Source organism: Cupressus sempervirens, chromosome 5, assembly GCF_028749045.1.
Source record: "Cupressus sempervirens isolate cs-2001-9-10 chromosome 5, ASM2874904v1, whole genome shotgun sequence".
Lineage (NCBI taxonomy): Eukaryota > Viridiplantae > Streptophyta > Pinopsida > Cupressales > Cupressaceae > Cupressus > Cupressus sempervirens.
This window is the reverse complement of record NC_143122.1, coordinates 785,713,861-785,733,795: the sequence shown is the minus strand read 5'-3', so window position 1 is coordinate 785,733,795 and position 19,935 is coordinate 785,713,861. Positions and strand designations below refer to the sequence as shown.

Below are 19,935 nucleotides of genomic sequence, written 5' to 3'. Positions count from 1 at the left end.
CGAGTAACTTACATCAGGTTTGTAGCCATACCATAGTTAATAAGGAGCTTGATTTGAGTCTTTCTTCAGCTGTACTATGTTCAAACTATGAACTGTAGTGTTGTAGCTTCCTTCCAGTAGTTGATTGCAACATTCTTTTCCATCGTCAATGTTCTTGCATAATACCATTCTACTGAGGTGTACCAAGGGTTGATACTTGTCTTTTAATTCCTTTTTCAATACAAAACTCATTGAATTCATTGGAGATGAATTCACCACCTCTGTCTGATCTTAAACATTTTAACTTCTTTCCAGTTTCTTTTTCTACTCTTGCTAGATACCACTTGAATTTTTGAAAAGATTTTGATTTTTCTTTTAGATACATTACATTCATCATTCTAGAATAGTCATCAACAAAAAGAATGAAAAAAATTTCTCTACTACAACTCTCTATTCCAATAGGTCCACATAAGTTTGTATGCACAAGCTCTAAGACTTCTTTAGAATGATAGTTCTTACTTTTGAAACTAGTCTTTCCCATCTTACCAATTTGACAGTTTTTGCATAGACCTATGTCAGGTTCCCTCAAGCTAGGAATACCTCTTACTTTTCTGTGTTTGCTTATCTTAACTAGGTTATCAAAGTTTATATGACATAATCTTTTGTGCCATAACCAGCTTTCTTCTACTTGAGCAATAAAACATGAATTTTCACTAAGATCAAGATAGAATAGGTTGCCTTTTGTTTGTTTGCCAGATCTAACTAGATTTCCTTTTCCATCCAGTAGTTTGGCCTTCCCATTCATAAATTATACCTTGAATCCAATGTTATTCAACTATGCCACACTCAGTAGATAATACTTTAGTCCTTCAACCCAATGAGAATTATCACATATAATTGGTTAATGAGATACAACCTTTTCCTTTTATGCAACAAGGTTCATTATTTCCAAATCTCACACTACCACCATCATAATATTCCATGTGCTCAAACTTTGTTTTGTCTCCAATCATATGATGTGAGCAACCATAGTCAATAATCCATCTATCATTTTTTCTAAGATGAGAGATAAGTGCCATCTTATCTCCTTCATCATCAGATCCATCTTTTATAGCAATGTATACCATTTCATCTTCACTGCTATCAGAGTTTTTAGCCATAAAACAAGATTTCTTGCCTTTGCCTTTGTGATCCTTATAGTTTTTGAATTCCTTCTTGCCTTTATACTTATTCCTTTTCTTTTCATCCTTGTTTTCTCTGTTTGGGCACCTTGCAACAATGTGACCAACTTCCTCACAAGAAAAATAGATTAGAGGAATCTTACCTTTGTACTTTCCTCTGCCTTTGAAATATTTCCTTGCAAGTAGGGCTTCAACAACTTCAAGATCACTGTCATAACTTTCTTCTATTTCTCCTTCACTTCCTAATTTATTTTCCTTTGATTTCTTACTCTTTTTCTTAAGTGAGAGTTTGGCTTCAAATGTAGACTCAATACCTTTGGAGCTAGGAACATAGTTATCATAGTTATCCAACTCAAAAGCTGTCAATCTTCCAACTAGAGCATCCAAAGTTATATTACTATTTGGATAACATCTCATCTCTTGAATAACAAACACTCTAATTGCATAAATAGGAAGAAGGGTTCTAAGTACCTTGCTTACAACTGTTTTATCATCAATGTCTCCTCCAAATGCTTTGATTATGCTCACACTTGCTTTGATTCTTTTCACATATTTTGCAATGTTTTCATCTTCTCTCATCTTCATTTGATCAAATTGACCTCTGAGACTTTCTACTTTAGCTCTTCTTACATTGTCATCTCCTCCATAAATGTCTTTTAGTTTGATCCACATTGCATGAGATGTAGTGCAACTTTTGATTTCATCAAATTCAACATAATTAAGAGAAGATGCAATATCAATTATCATGATGTTATGATTTTTCTTTTTAGCAATGTCTTCAACTGATAATGTTCCAATAGGAGTCTTGTATTCGGTATCCACATATTTGCAACCTGAATCACTGATAGTTGCCAGATGTAATCTCACAGGTCCTTGCCATGCTGCAAAGTTGTCTCAGTTCAATCTAGGAATCTCTCTTCTGTGAGACATCCTGATCTTTATTAGGTCCTTGAAACCTTCTCTGCAAGCACCAAGCACTATGATACCAATTGTTTGAAATATAAGAGTAACTGATAGGGGAGGGGTGAATCAGTTACTACAAAAATTAATCCCAGATCCCTTAGATGTTAGTACAAAATGAACTCTGAAAACTAAACTCTACAAATGCTCAGTAAACATACAGAAAAATGTTGTAACTTAGTAAACATTGATAATGCTTGGTAAATATTTAACATGCAAATCTTAAGATATTATGTGTGATTATTATTACTTTAATCTAGGTGTAAACCTATAAGAGAAATAGCATGAACACATTTGACACCAAGATTTAACGTGGAAACCCAATTTGGGAAAAACTACCAATTGCAACTATTTATTGTTTTTCACTTTTATGAAGTGAGCTCTATTAGGAGCCAACCCTGTTAAACGTTACAAAACACAATGTTAGGTATGACCCTATTAGAGGATTTAATTACCCTATTAGGAGTGGCCTTGTTAGAGGTCTTTAGACACTTCAATAGAAATTCCACCTTGTTAAAAGATTTACAAATGACTGTTAAGCCAACTCTATTAAGAGATTTAGATCACTACTACAATGGTTAGAGAGTAACAATGAGATAACCTGGTTTCATATGCAACTAAATTACTAATTACAAATCTCAATTTTGGCTTGTATACTTGATCCTTCTTGATTGAATGTATCTTTTCAACTTCATAAGGATATTTTTCTTATCCTTCTAATTCGCTTCCTCTTAGCATCATTGAATCTTCAGTTATCTTCCATGCCTTCACACACTTTTAATTCTCAACTTGACCTTATACTTATATCTTTCATATTGTCAAGTCAGCTAGACTATAACTTAGAATAATTAATATTCATCTCCTTAATCAACTAGAATGAATAGAGAAATCAATTGAACTTAATATGCCAAAACAAGAAAATCCTTTGTTAGCCAACCTTGCTTGGTAGACACTAAGTCATAAACAATTTTCCTACGTTAACCAAGTGAACTTGGTCAACACTGCATATTCACAAAGTTCCTTTGGTAACCTAGTGAGCTTGATTAACACTTGACTTTTACAAACTTTTCTTTGACGCTTGAGTGAACACAGTAGACACTGCCTTTTGAACTAGGCAAGCTCTGGGATGCTCGGGAGACCTAAAAAATTATCTTTAATGCCATAGTTAAAGACCTTTACTTATCTCAAGGTAGTTGGTACTCTTTTGTGCCCCAAGAATCTCCCAGCTAGATACCCATCAGACAAGCTCATCCAATTGGAGATAACTCGTCAACTCACTTCTGCATATGACAGAGTGAGGAAACAACATAAGAAAACATTGGTTTGGTCAATCACCATTGGAGTATTTGAAGTGAAGCAAAAGAAAAATATTACTATTTTTGACTCAGAATGGGGTCAATATCCTCCATGCCCATATTTTGATAATATTAGGATGGTGCAACATCTAGTGGGCAAAAAAATTGTACATGAGGAAATATTGGAAGACCATTGGATGAATGTAGTAGATAACTATGATGTCTGTATTAGGGACTATTGTAGAATGACTCTGCATCTAGTAGAAAAGGTTCTCAACATGGAGATGCCCCTCAAGGCCTAAGACAAAGATGTCCCTGAGATAGTGGATCCCTTATACAACATGGATAAGATCTATGATAGGCCCATTATGAATGCAAAAATAGGGCGTAAGGAGAATGATGATATGGATCATTGAGGCTGACATGTAGTGGAAATTACAAGGGAATGGATTAGGAAACCATTTCAAATGGATCCACATCCCCTAGCCATACCTCTTCAGGCTACTGATAGACCCAAGAAAGGAAAATGAACCAAACTCACAATAACAACCTACCTTACTAAATCACCAGTGAGGCCAGAAATGGTACATCAACATGAGTGGGAGGTTGAGTATTTTAAGACCAGAAAAGGCAATGGTAAGAGGAAAAGGGAAACCCCAAGGGCAAGAAATCAAGTGGTCGAGGCCCAATAAGCAAAAGTCTAGCAAGAGCGACAACAAGAGCCAGAACGAACTCAACATGAGCAACAATGGGTAGAATCACTAGAAGAGCAAGGAGTCCCACCACCTAGAGCCTTAGAGGAAGAATCCTCCCTGTTGGTGCCTAAGAGATCCTAAACAGAAATAATGGTGGTAGGTGTAAAAAAGGAGGAAAATAAAGAAGAAGAGCACTCCCTTACCATAGCTACCAAAAACCATTCTTGAAGTAGAGAATGAGGAAGAAGGGGAAGAAATTGTTTTTTTCCCCTTGAATAAAAGAACTCACTCGACTATAGTGGTAGAGGAGGAGAGAAAAAGAAGCTCAATTCAAACACCTTTGTTTGTCCCTGGGGAGCTTATCCAGGTTGAAAATTCTAAAGATGAACAACAAAAATGGATAGAGGAAATGGAACATGAGAGAGCCAACATTTTTGGCCTCTTGGATTTTGATTTTATGCTCGTAGGCACCAAGATGGTGGGAGAGAAAATAAGGGATACTCCCATAAATGAGTCATTAAGAGAGGATTGGAATCAATTGCCTCCTCTACCTCATTGACCTCTTAGCATTCCTCCACTACCAACAAAAGACATGGCCATAATAATGGATAAAAGGTTAGTAGCTCCACCTCCTATGACAACCCAAGAAGAAATAGAAAGTCAGAAGAAACAAAAAGTTAGAATATAGAGAAAGGAGAATATGAATAGTTGCATGTCGATGAAGTATCAAAAGAAGGACAGATAGCAAAAGAAACTCAATAAGTTCCTCTAGATATAGAGGCTAGGTCCTTAGCCTAGCATAACACATAAACTCTCTCTAAAGATCTTCCTTGACATAAGAAGACTCTGAAGAGGAGTAGTAAGGGAAAGGAGCCTGATTCGAAACCAACTTCTTCAGCACAATACATGTCACCAATGGGGACTACACCATCATGGCTAAAGAAGGAGGTCATGTTTCAACAAAAGAAGTAAATGGAACTGAAAGAAGAGGAGGGAATGGAAAAATTGATAAAAGTGATAAAGAAGTCCAAGCCACCTAAGGGTGATGCTATAACACTTACCTTCATAATGAAGAATCAAGATTAGGACCTTCTAGCACACATCACTATTCCTCCTCCTCATGCCGACACCAAATAATTGAATCCAAAAGATTATCAAATGAAAGAGGTCATATTGGGAAAGCCCACAGTAGATATGAAAAAGCTCTTGATTACTACAAGCCTCAAGCAAGTGTTCAAACACATGGATCAAGATGAGTCAGAGCTGATAATGTTATGAAAGTAGAATGAGCTATTGAGAGGATACCTAAATGCGGTGATGGGACCTATAGACCTAGATAATCTTGAGGTTTCTCTTGGAGCTACACTTGGAAGAAAGCAGGCAAGGCTGCAATTGATTCATTTTTGGATGCTTGTCAGCAATGGCATTACAATTTTGAGTAGTTAGGGGTGGAAATAATACATGGCAATTTGAACCTATTGCACAAAATCCAGACCAATTCCAAGAAATTGGTTTCCATCATAAACCAAGATTTTGGGCTAATGGATGAAGTGTGTATCTGGGCTAATAACTTGCAGGCACTGAAATCTATCAAAGGGTAGAGGTACTAGATGTTGATGAAGATATACTCCACTGAAGAGCTAGATAAACTAGATGATTGGATATAAAAGATAAAATTGGGGAATAAAGTTATGGAGGGACTACACGAAGGAATTAAGAAGATACAGAATAAGGCTCAAGAGCAATTTTTAGAAGTGGATAAGTACTACAATGCCACTAGCCATGATATTTTTGAAGATGAGTCAAAGATCAAACTTTCCTCCATGCAAACAGTGGTTGAAAAATTTAGAGATACCTTTGAGAATGCTTCATTAGAAGATGATGTGAGACAAGTATTTAAGATTGAAGAAGCTTTGTTGGAACTAGATACCAAGTTTCAGGATTTTGTAGATACCACAATAGAAGTAAGAAACTACCAGCTAGTAGTTAAGAATAAGTATCATTCATTGGATTTACCAAAGGCTAGAGAAGTAGCAGAGATAATAAAGAAGTTCAAAAGCAAGCATCTAGACATCATTTTGGTATAAAGGAGAAGAAAACCTAGATGCTGAAAATCCAATTTTTACACTTAGAAGAATTTTTTAATTTTTTGGATCCTATCACCAAGGTGTGCAAGTGCACTTTTCTTAAAGGTGTGATAACAGTTAACTGCCAATTACTATTTTAGAGCATTCCATACATTGGAAACACATTTTTACGACAGTTCAACTCCTAGTAACACCTAGAGAAGGTCGAGCTTCCATTTTTTAGAGCTCCCAGAGACTCCCAAATCATCTCATGCCTTCTATCTTCTTATCTTCTCATTCTTTTATCCTTTTAAGTCATGTAAAGTCTCATGCACCCATTAATTGATATAAACAAGGATGGAGACCTACTTCGCACCATTTAGAGAGTTAGTTTGTATATAATTAGCTTTGTTTTATTGATTTTTTAGCATGAGTTTGCATTAAAAGAGCTCTCACTCCTAACACAGAGGGAGGAGATGATTTCTTTTAAATACATGGATGTAATAAGTAATCCAGGTTGTTATTTTGATGCAATAACATATGTTATTGTTGCTCTCATTCTAAGTGTAGTTACTCTTTTTGGAATGTGTTATTTTTGTGAATGCATGTTCATGAATAATAATGGAGCCAATGTTTTTATTGTGTTGTTATGATTGTGTGAACTTTTAGTTTTGGTGTTTGTGTTATGTTAATAAATTCTATTGTTGTGACGAATTGGAGAAATAATAATCTTTATTCTTGCATAGCATTTTTTATCGTGTGAGCACACTTTTTGTGGCCTCACAATTTGATGAAATGTGAAACATCTTCGATTATTATTGAAGTTTCCATCAATGATTGCATTAGTGGAGTTGAGGAAGTGTTGCTCCTAATTTCATTAGTTTCCTACCAGATCCTTTTGATGGTTTAAGTCACAAACATTTTGTTACTTTGGCTTGTGTCTATTAGGAATTTCCCTTTTAGTAATTTGCTTAAAATCTCTTGTTACTCTATCTTTGTTATTTGCTTTTCAAACACTTGGTTAAAATAGGAATTCATATAGTTACGCTTATAAAACTTCATTCATCATGAAACACAAAATATAAAATATATCTCTTTTGTGGTTACATCTCAACAACAAGTGTGCAGATCGGTGGGTACCAACAAAGGCCTCCTTCTGAACATACACATTTATCTTCAATTGAGTTACCCAGCAAGTTGAAAAATAGCCATCTGGGACTTGAAGCTGGTCATTGATTAACTTTCAAGAGAGGGATTTGAATCAATTCTATTATTGTGATGAATTGGAGAAAGACTAAACTTTATTCTTGCATAGCATTTTTTAATCCTTTGAGCGCACTTTTTGTGGCCTTGTGATTTGATGAAATGTGAAACAAATTTTGGTTATTATTGAAATTCTCATTGACAAATGCATCAGTGGAGTTAAGGAAGCATTGCTCTTAATTTCATTAGTTTCCTACCAGAACCTTTTGATGATTTAATTCACATATGTGTTGTTACTTTGGCTTATGTCCGTTAGGAATTTCCCTTTCAATAATTTGCTTAAAATCTCTTGTTACTCTATCTTTGTTATTTGATTTTCAAAATCTTGGTTAAAATAGGAATTCATATAGTTGCATTAATAGAACTGCATTCATCATAAAACATAAAATACAAAAAATCTCTTTTGTGGTTACATTTCAGCAACAAGTGTGCAAATTGGTGGTTACCAACAAAGGCCTCCTAGTGAACATACAAATTTATCTTCACTTTAGTTACCCAATAGGTTGAAAATGTTAGATTAGGTGAAAAACTAATCTCCCAAGAACACCTGCATGCATAACCCCGTTACATGGATGAAGCAAAGAACAGAAGCAAGAAAAAATTATGGAGGCCAAAAAGCCAGAGACATCTTATGGACATGCAAAGAGCAATCTCTATTATGATCCAATAAGTAAAATGAAAAAATACAAAGAGGTGAATCCTTATAAAAGGAATCATGAAACTCTAACTAGGTTTGCACATTATAATTAATATAAAATATTAATTATATGCACCTAAAAGCAAGCTTAAGAACTAGAGTAATAAACCACTTAATTAATTAAATCAAGATGATCTAATTAATAAGTGAAACAAAATAATTACTCTAACAGAAAAATAGCCATCCAAAACCTTGGAGTTGGTCATTGATCATCTTTTGAAGAGAGGGATCTGAAAGGATTTTTATCGTTAAGCATCGTGTGAAATGACAACTTAACAATACCATGTCCTAAAACAAGTATTGAACTAGGCTTAAGGCTTCCTCAACTTAAACTTAATAGTATAGGACCTCATTAAGATGTTACAATTCATGTTGCATTACAATTAACACTTTCCATGATGATTTTATCAATAGTTGGCTCACAAGAAATAACACGCTGAACAATCTTCACCAAACCTCACATAATGAACATCTAATCTTGTTATCTTGAACATAGCATCTTGAGCATATTTTTGACCATCTTCTAAGTTTTCCTGACCAAATACCATATCTCTAAAAGATATAACTTATTTACTAGTATCCGCTGTCTAGAAGCTCTCTCCAAAAGCTACCTCTAGAAAACATCGCATAACTTTGACATATCATCATGTTTCTTTCCATGCTAACAATTGTTGCATGTGTACACATTACTAAATATTTTCCCAAGTGTGCATAATCTAACTCATTAACCATTGACCATTCCAAACATTTCTTCCTCTGCAAATCTGATAATCTTTGCAAAATACCATATATGTTGACATCAATGAAAAACACTATCATGAATGCAACACATAAACACTTAGTCATATCTCTAGAAATTATAACATACTCCCCTGTAGGAATACCATCAATATTCATGCTAAGATTATGTTCCTTTTAAAGACTTTTAAAAATAATTATCCCACGTAAGCTTTCAAATTGTAATATTTGCTACTAAAAGGTCAATAAGGTGTTATAGGTTCAATATTCAAAATCTCTCATTTCAAATTAAGAAAATAAAACTTGGCAAAAAATTATTAATGGTCAATAAAATATCTATAGTAATATAATTTCTGATACATTAGCCAATAAACATGGATCACCAAAGTATCAATGAAGAAAAGGCTTAGAGACTAAAAATTAGTACATAAGATAAAAACATATCAACATAAACCTAATAGTACATTCTTATATAATACATAGAAATGAAAACCGTAATTTGTACAAATTTATTTAATTTTTTTTCCAAATGTTATTCTCATCTAAGTACAGATTTTGTAAATTAAATGAAACTATCTAAACAATCTATGAGTATGGATAAAAATTATAACAAGTAGGCAATTTGGGGCATAGTCTACCAAAGAGAAGGCACACGAAAAAACTCAAATCTATTTTTTTCTAGAATAGATTGGTACTGATCAAGGATCTATGATATATTTATAGAAAGATCAAGACTTCTAATAGTTTCAACAACATTAATCATAATATTAATCATAGTTGCATGGAATACAAGTATTATCTCCATCTTCCTAGAAAAAAATGCAAAAAAATTGACAATTTGGGTCATAGTCAACCAAAGAAAAGATTCACAACAAACTCAAATACAATTCATTAAAAAATAGACTGCATGACATACTATTTTCTAGGGACATCCAATTGAATCACTAATTGAGGCAACTTTGAAGAGCTAGTGAATAAGAAATGCATAAACATGTTGCTCACATCGAAGTCAAATTATAGGTCATTTCAATTGGTTTTTAATAAACTATCAAGGAAACCTAATATGAGATTATGATATTGTTAGCTTGGAGCCCCAGGCAAGATGAATTAATCTAGGCCAAATTAAACACTGTGCATTAATCTTCTCTAGAAGTCTCGACTTATTAATCTTCTCTAAAATTTGCATATGGTACAGTATGCAAAAATTTTTACCTTCTAATATATTGTTTATAGCAAAGGGAAAAAATGTCAGAGTGACATTTATTTACCACCACTAAATAAAGCATCTAGTTTTATCCAATGTCAATATTTGAGGTTTGCTTTTTTGGAACTTTGTTTCAACCTCCACTGACAACTGAAGATTTTGATATACTAATTTTAGCCTCTAAACTATTTAGATTTGGATTTAGAAAACAACTTTATAATAAATTACCACGTGAAGAGATTAAGAACAATAGGAAAAGAAAATGCATATTGGACAATAGGCTAAAGCAAAACAAAATTAGTACACATCATTATACAATGAGTAGAAGAATATTACTAAGAAGAGGTGGATATTAATTATTTATTTTACAAGTAGGACATATTTTATATAGTAAGCTAGGTTATAATATTCTTCTAAAAATATACAATATTATCTTATTGTTAAAATAGAAAACTACACAAATGAATGCTATTAACAATACCGCAACACATATTTCATTTAATGTATCAAAAACATGTTGAAAAATTGAACTTGTATCTTTTATCCCTAATGCCCATAAACAAAACAAAAAACATTCATCCACAAAATATATATACAAAAGCTTAATAATCTATTTTAATATCATCATATCAAAATACAGGTCTTTATTTTATTGTCATATATATATATATATATATATATATATATTTTATTTCTCTCAATGGTAATGGTGTCTTTTGAATTTGTTCACCCTATATTAAGCAATGCAATTTCTTCAAATTACAAATGATTGGCACACATGCTTTGATTGCCTTTCAATAAAGTAAGAGATTAACTATGGTTGGCACTTACAATGTCAAGATCAATCTCTCTTATATTGCATGGAAAAGGTTTGGGCTATACCTATAATCTATATAGGTGCATCACTAACCTAGTGCAAGAGAATCATTGGTTAATACATTGGAGACCGACGGTAAAATTTGATAAAATCCTTGTCTTGTGTTTTGCAATACTCTTTTATTATACCAAGGATCTCTAAAAATTTTGTCGGCATGCCTGTGGTGATGGGGAACTACCTAACCCTTACTGACGCATGTATTTTCTAGGCATTGAACCCAAATCTTTCATAATGTTAAGGTATAAAGGATTTTGGAATAGATAAACACAAGGCAATATTAAAGTAAATGTTTGACTATGTAATGTTTTGAATTTTTATGTACTGCATGGAGAGAGGAATCAAATGGTGTTTTGTGGCATTCTAGGAATGGGGACAATAGTCTTGGGACCATTTTCTTGAGGGATGGCAAGCCAAGCAGGCCACTATAGGCCCTCCCTAATTTTTAGATGAATGATGTGCACAATTGGGTAGATATCAAGCTACTAAAAGAGTGAATTGAAGTTGAGACAAACCATATTGTTTACATCCTATGTACTGGCTCCAACAATACATAACAATGGAAAACTATAGAAATTCCAAGATTTAGAGTTGTAAGCGAAACTTCCACAAATCATGGTGTTCAATGTTAATATTTCGAACATGCAATACAAATTCTTGAAGATCGATCCTTTTCATTAAGAAATTCGAGATCCATGCAAGGTTAATTAGAAGGGAGATCTAAGTATTCAAAATAAGGGAAAAGTATGATATGATTAGAGAATTCAGTAAGGACATTATCCAAGTGTTATAGTATATTCAATACTGAACTAATATTTTTAAATACAAATGCCTATCATAGTTTATCTAATCGATGGAACAAGTGACTTGCTAACAAATGTAAGCATGAAAGCAAAAAATAATGGCTCCTCTATATAACCTAGGTAACAAACAATAGCCTAACAAAATTACTAATTTGTTTCTCGATTAAACTATAGTAAAACTCTCTTAAATAAATTGCTCCCCTTATTGTGCATACCTGCAAGGTAAGATTTTACGAAGAATTCAAAGTAGGAGATCACAAAGTAAGGTAGAAATCCATTCCTGACTCAATGAAAATTAGGGATTTGAACAGAGAGCCTACTAAGCCTATCAGAGGATGTACAAATCAAGATTACAAAAAAAATAATCCTCCATAATCTCTTGGGAAAATACATCCACATTCCAAATAAAAAACATGCCTTATAAATAAGTCCCTAAATGAATTTATTGATTAAGTTTGTGCATACCTAAGAGACCAAATTCAGTGAAGATGTTCCAGGCAATCCAACATTTAAGCTAGAAGTATGTGAAGCCAAACTAGAGAATGGGTGGGAGATTATTGGGTATCGTTAGCAACAACCAACTCGGTGGAAGGAGCCATTTTTACCTAGCACGACAATGATAAAACCCCTCTTCTCACCATAATTAAACAAATGCCTCCATGGTTCAATGATAAAATCCTTACTTGTTGTGATAATGGTAAAACCCTTCTTTTTATGACAATCTGATAAACCCCTTTGTGACCTAGCAAGCTACTCGATGGCCTTTATATTTGCAGTGGGTGAAATACCTAAAAAGTGTGCCACTAAGTTATTTCCCCTTACAATGGGCAAATAAGGAGCTAGCGGGGAGTGGACAACCATGATCTTCACCATCATTCACACAATACAAAGCATCCACAATTGTCAATGCAAAAAATGAATCAAGTTGTTGAGAAAGAGTACACCTTCAACATAATTAATTTATCAGAGACTCTGGTGATACTTACTTGTTTGCTAAAGCCCTCAACCATTTGATAATGTTTGGGATTTGCATCCCGAGCTCGTTCCAAAGAGCAAAGATGCCAATGTTCTTACAATTGTACCAACACTCTTCGATAGAGTTGTTGCTAATGATAATTATATTTTCCTAAATGGTGTTATAATCTTCTTGGTATATTGTTCTTACCTATATGGCATTTGCTGCTAATTCACTCCTATCCTCAAGATTGGTCCGACCCATCATAATTTCCTATGGTTGTGATGTCGGTTTGGAAGGTTCACTTCTTGTAGTTTTAATGGTCTTCTTATATCTACTATATCTCTCTTGTGGATCCTTATACGAGCCTCTATCCTTATTTGGTAGGTTTCAAAAAAAATTGCCCTAGTTACTGACCTTAAACCGTGAATTGGGAATGTTTTCCTTTGAACTCACTAGTATTAAATTTGTTCTTGTCGCTATAGAGTATCTAAAGTTTTACTTCCTATGTAACTTGGTTGCCCTCTTTTTTTTGGATAATTTGCCACCCCTCTTCTAGATATTTATTTTTTTTCTCCTGATTACCTCTAAGGGGATTTTGAGAGGATCATTGATACGTATTTCCTTCTCAGGGATTTGATCAAAACTGGTGGCTATATTAGGTTTGTGTTGATTGTCTCTCCATGCTTTAGATAAATTCACTTCCCTTTCCTTATGGAGTTTTGTTAGGGCATCGAAGCTATTTCAACATAATATCAATGGTGATACTATTTGCTTTCATCCAAAATCTGTGTTGTGACAGGGTCTCTTTGTAGATAAGAGCACATATGCTTGTTGTTTTTGGTTCTTTCTGTTATATCTTGCTTTTAGGTTTTGAAACTTCATATCTTTGTATCATTTTTGAATCATATTTGAAGTTAGCATTATTCGTTCGTTGTTTTGGCACAATTCACTATTTTTAATGACATGCATGAAAATTTTATTTCAAGAAACAATATAATATAATTATATTATAATTATGAAAAAAATTAACCAAATTCTCCCAAACTATAAAATGATATTTATTGGAATTAAAAATTTAATTAACAAGAGCTAGAGTCCCTACCTTTTGCAAAAAAGAGAAAGTTGATTTTTATTTCTTTGGTTAAAGTGTAGTGATTGAATGCAAAATCGAGAATTTGAATGTTTGTCACTGCCCCTGCCATGGATGACAACTCCAAAATTCAAAACTTCTATTTCAATTATAGAAACTTCTAACTTGGCCTCAAAAGAATGATCTATGGATAATGGAGAGTGGTATATTAAATATTGATTGGACGATGCAAATATCCCACCATTTAGCTAGTGCCATATTGTTGATGTAATTAGAGAGGCATACTTTTTTACTTATAGTATCGAATCAACAGAAATCCCTGTAAACAAATATTAAATGTACTTTTGGTAAAATATGCATTTTAATTTGGTGTGTAGATATTTCCCTCAATTATTTTTATTAAAAAAAATGAGCTTTAAATTTTTGATACTTCAATTCTTTTTTTTTTGGTTGGTAATTGCTTTTGACTGGAGCTTTGAACCAGTAAGGCCACATTTTTGAGGGACCTCATCCTCATTTTTGTTGACATTCTATTTCTGCAGTCCACTACTCCTGTGCCATACAGCTTATAGCTCTTAAACCCTTATCACTCCGGCTCCTAATCACTCTATCCTCCTTATCTCTCCATACAACTTCACCTTATTTTTCCATTACCTTATCACTCCAAACTCCTTAGAATACTCCTTATGACTCCCAAAATGACTGCCACTATACACCTTATAACTCCTAAATAATTTTATGGTGTCCCCCTTGAAGCACATGAAACCCCCTATCACTCCAACTCCATTTACCGCTGACCGTTGACCTCCATTTTCCATGCTAGCACTTGTATGCACCCGAACAAACCACCGACGACCACACAAGGGTGGAGAGATAATCATTTGCCTTAACGACCCCACTTGCATATCACAACAACAACCTTGCCAAGATTCGAACACTAGACCTCATACCATGAGGCTCGTGACTTCATCGTCATGCTGCGGGGTCATCCCCCTTTGATACTTCAATTCTAAATAATAATAAATATAGTCTCATTTTTAAAAATGTTTAAAAAAAATATTTTTTTAGTTTGGTAAAATTAAGAATTAATAGGCTTCGGCCTCTTACCGATCAAAATAAATAAATAAATTAAGAAGTAATAGATTAATAGAGTTTAAATTTTTAATATTATTTATGAGTTATATTTTTTCACATGATGTAGTAATTTTAATAAATATATTGCAAGCTTAGTTTCATGTTTAGAAAATATTATTTTTAAATTTCTTTAAATATATTTGTAAACTTTTTTTATAATTTTTAAAAAAATTTTACAACAAAAAATTAAATATCATTATTAATATTAGATAGGTGGATTGGGTTGACTTTTCTTAATAAAGTAGCTCAACTTATCACAAGAGGCATTAACAATCATTAGCAAATATATCTTTGCATTAGGTCTAGATAATTAGGTTAGCAAAAGTTTATTGCAAAAGGGAGTTTTTATTATTGCCAATGATAAAAAAGTAAATTGTTAAAAATATTGTTCATAATCTAATATGAGCAATGCATTTAGAAAGGATGATATTTTTGCACAAGAAATAGAAAGTTTTTTTTTTAAGTTTAAGAATTTATGATGTTTACATCAAATCTACATTTTAGTTTTAATATTGCAATGTAATTTTAAATTTATCATATAGAGTGTAGATGCATGTAATGTATTTTTCTATCTTATCTTTTTATATTGTGATATCTATTTGTGCTCTTTGATACATTTTTTAGTCTTCCCATATTATTTTAGATCAAAATCTTAATTTATTTTTATGCTGCACTAAATTTTAATCTTTGATATGTTTGATATGTTTGTGTTGTAATTCAAAATACAAAAACAAACTCTTTGATGGTTTCATATTATTTTCCCTAAAAACTTATTATTTTAATCTTTGATATGTTTGTATGTTTGTGTTGTAATTAAAAAAATAAAAACAAACTCTATAATGGTTTCATATTATTTTCCCTCAAAAATTTGGTGACTATGTTCTGGTTGGTCATCTATTCATCATATATACCTTGGGTGCATTGTTTATGCATTTTGTAAAATATCTTTTTATCATGAATTTTATGTTTAAGTGTATTGATCTATTTGTGTTGAAGGCCCCATCGTCAAGTATTTTAAGTGGAAACTACCATTGAGTCATCTATATTTTTGATGAATTGAGTTGCAATTGCCAGTAAGTCATCTATATTTTTGATGAATTGAGTGACAACTCCAGTAAGTCATCCAGTTTTTTGGTGGAAAAATTACCAGTGTTCAACCTTTATAGGCTCAAGACTTCGATCTCATCAATGATATGTTTGGTCCATAGAATTGGATTAGTTTACTAGAATGATGATTCTCACGCTAAAAATGGGAAGTTAACTGGATTGTTTGGTTTAGTCTGAAAAAAATTGTGCAATTTGAAAGCTTACAACTATGGAGAGCAGAGTGGGAAATATCTTCACATAAGGGTTTTCTTTTCAAGATGTTTGAATGAAAATGATACCTTCAATAGACTATAGAACTTCAAGAAGCACTTTAATTCATTCATGGTGATCATAATCACGGTGTTGTTGAATGAGTTCTTTTTCATGGGTTTTTCCTTGATCTACATCCGTCATTATGGGACCTCCTCCACAAAACCATGAAAGGACAAATAAATTTGCCCCACCAAGCACACAAACATGATGGGGACCAAAGAAAATATAATATTATCTCATTCACATGACAAAGGAATGTTCCAACAAGTTCCCTCCCGAAGTGCTTGGTTGTTTTTCACATTGCTGAAAGCAAGAAGTATATGCTGTCCTTTCCCTTTTTACTCTGTTCTAAAAACTATTTAACTCCTAGTTGCAATTCTCATATTGCAACGTGTTGCACCTGCATTGAAGTGAATTAGGTTTGGTGCCACATACTGTGCTGCTCAAATACAACAAGGGTTACGATTTAGTTAGGGCGTAATAGATGGTGTTTTTAGCCCAATTTTATGTGGTTTTAAGGGGCATACATACTATTTCTGCACATATTTTCTTTCAAACTTGAATAAGCAAGGCAGGCAGACGGTTAGGGCTATTGATCTCTAAAAATAATAGAGTTCTATGTGAAAAGAATCTGGAAGAAATTTTTAGAAACTATTTTAATTTTTTTTTTTGTGTAAGAAAATTATTTTTACCCCTAGAAAAATTGTCACTAGCCAATAAAAAAAAAGAAATTGTTTATTACCAATTAGTTAAAAAATAAAGTAAATTTTCAACTTTAGAAAATGATTAGCTTTGGCTAGAAAAATAAATTGTGATCGCAACTAGAACATTAGGTCAAGTTGAGTCTTCACCTTTTGCTCAAAATAGAAGATAGATTTATTCAATAAATTATGACCGCAACTAGAACATTAGGTCAAGTTGAGTCTTCACCTTTTGCTCAAAATAGAAGATAGATTTATTCAATAGTCAAAGCACATTGACTAGGGAAAAATAATAAGAATAACAGTTTATTGAATAATCAAAGCATAGTGTCGTATGAACCATTTATTAGAAAGCCCCTTAAGCACCGGAAATTCTTGGAAGGTCGTCCATCGTAATACTAATTTAAACCCACTTTCCTTGTAACTATTTCTCCATGATAATATCCCGGCCTCATATTAATCTTCTATTCTATTTTGTACTAATGTGGACATAAAATTTAACACCTCCCTTGAAATAAAGGTTTACGTGTTAACTGGCAACGCTGGACTGTCCCAGTTCAAATCCCACGGCAAAAATAATCAGCGGGAATCTTGTTGGTCTGAAAATGCTAAGGCTACAACGAATCGGGTTTAGCATTTGTTCTTCTTCTGCCCTTTTTTCTAGTCGGGCCTTTTCCAGTTGCCCAGCCGCTCAAAAATTAGAGGGCGAGAACCCAGCTGAAATAGTGTCCGTCCAAGGATCAGGGTGCTCGAGAAAAGCTATTCTTAACAGGCCTTCTGTTCTAAATGCGCTGACAACTTCCATGGTACCATTTCCGCTTCCATTTCTGTTTCTAACCTTTTTCTTGCCAAATTGGTTGGTAGAGCCCATCAACATGTATTTACTAGAGAATTTGTCTTCTTAATTTTTCTTGATTTTAGTTTTCGTGACTCGGGTTATGACTGAAAATATATACGTAAATTCTAGTTTATAGTTTAAGAATTCATAACCTACTGGTTTATAACTGCAAATTTATGTGCAATTTTACGGAGCATCACTGTGAGTAGCCTTGTAATCGTAGCAAACATTTATTCATATTCGTTTAGGATTTCAGGTGTCAGGTTAAGTAACGTTATATGTTCTTCGTTTAGAATTTAGAACTCCCAAGTTTTAGGCTATATTGGCCATGTGAAAAGGGATTTATATTAAAATTCTCCCAATTTTTTTTTTGCTCGAAGCGCTCCTTGTGGTCATCATGCCGGTTCACTGCTACGCTACTGTCCTTGTCTATTTCATGTATCAAGCTATTGTTGATCCCTAAGAGGCTCATGCCTAAATAAGAGCCGTCGGAAAGTTCCATAGGTGTCAGACCCTGCGTGCCTTGTGAAACAACCTCTGGGGTTTTTAAAGCGGGCACTTCATTCTTAGAAGTTTAAACGGAGAAGGAACATTTTTAAAGCAGAAGCTAAACTAAGGGGGCAATCTGCCAAAGCTTTTGCAACATTTAAAATCCATAACCAAACTTTTTACAAAATTTTGGAACCCTTCGCTTCCTTATACTGCTCTGGCCATGGTAACGATGTGCAAACAGGGATCTGAATAAAGATAGATATACCCTGGCCAATGTAAGGCTTTCTGAGATTGAGGACACAATGTAGGAAAATTGTTTCCAAGTGGAATCCAAAGAAGAGACATCCCCCCTAAAGTGTTTCTCTCCCCAGACAAATAGTTTCTACAGGGGTCAGATGAAAGTGCACACCCCTGGATAATTTGCCATTCCAGGACACAAAATGTAATAGGTACAATTCATTGCCCACAACAAGACAATTGCATGACTTATTAAATATGATAAGTGGAAGACAAAAAGAGCAACATAAATAAACTAGACAAATGAAATCAGCAGAAAACTTCTTGATTAACAAAAGAAGAAAGGCTACTCAGGCACAATCTCCATATGTTGTTTAGAACAATTATGGTAAGGTGGAAAATCAAGATGCAGATTACAAATATTACAAAATACATCCCAGAATGATAAACAGTCGGCTCTAAGGCTTGAAGACTTCTCAATAATGTAAAATCTCCAAGGTAGGAATTATGGATCCTTTTTATAGTGCAGACTCTGGAATTCTGTAGATTATTCCCATGTTAATCATGTAGAAAATATGCCGCTTGCGATCACAGTGGTTGCCCCAAAAATGGTTCCCCTGATGGGACTTTTCATCATTAATCTTTACCGTTTTGGGGTATGGGTGCCAATTGTCCCGTTTTATCAATTGTTTTGCCATTGTGGGGCAGAGAATCTCCTGTCATTGTTTTTATTTATTTTTGTTTTCTTGATTAGGAAAGAGTCTTCATAAGGATATCCTTGGAATGAACAGGTGGCAATCAACATGAAGGAATGTGGATCTCATTTGATGTTCGAATGACACGGCTTGGCTGTGACACATGTCACAATGGAAGTGGTTTTTGAAGCTCCTTTGTTGGAGTTGGGTAGTGTTAGTGTGTGTTTAATGACACAAACAACTGAGCATAAAATACTAGGGGCATTCTATTCTTGCTTGAACAACATCTCTGATTTGCTAAACAGATGAATTGTGTGATCACAAAGACAATTCCAAAATTCCAAATGCTTGTGATTTTTCTGTTCAGGATAGACTCTCGTGGTAGGATGATTTGCTAAAAACCTCCAAGGGGACTTACGCTAGCTATTCAAGTTTTTGTTTTCCAACTATGGCTGATGAATTTTCACAGTCCATTTTCTGGATTAACACTTACGAAGATCAACATTATCAAATTTTCACAATCTATTTTTAATTCAAATTTGTTTCTGGCTTTGATTGTGTATGTATTTTGAGCATTAGCCTTTGGGATTACACTCTGTGACCCATCATCAAGATGATATCTAAAACAAAGTGCAAAAGATGAGGGTTTGAGAAGATAATTCTAACCATAAACCAA

The 19,935-nt window shown here is 33.6% G+C and overlaps 1 protein-coding gene across 4 annotated transcripts in view; it reads left to right on the top strand.

Annotated features, from left to right (window-relative positions):
* The first annotated feature begins 17,403 nt into the window (after window positions 1–17,403).
* LOC149558280 (3-hydroxyisobutyryl-CoA hydrolase-like protein 1, mitochondrial) overlaps window positions 17,404–19,935 on the top strand; it is a 239,269-nt gene continuing 236,737 nt past the window's right edge. For 2 of the 4 annotated variants that reach the window (XM_089832565.1, XM_089832564.1), the window contains exon 1: window positions 17,405–17,803. In XM_089832565.1, the coding sequence (XP_089688691.1) occupies window positions 17,603–17,803 (201 nt within the window). In that variant the 5' untranslated portion in view covers window positions 17,405–17,602. Of the gene's footprint in view, window positions 17,804–19,935 lie in introns of all 4 variants that reach the window. The other 2 variants (XM_089832567.1, XM_089832566.1) reach the window with 2 other exon arrangements.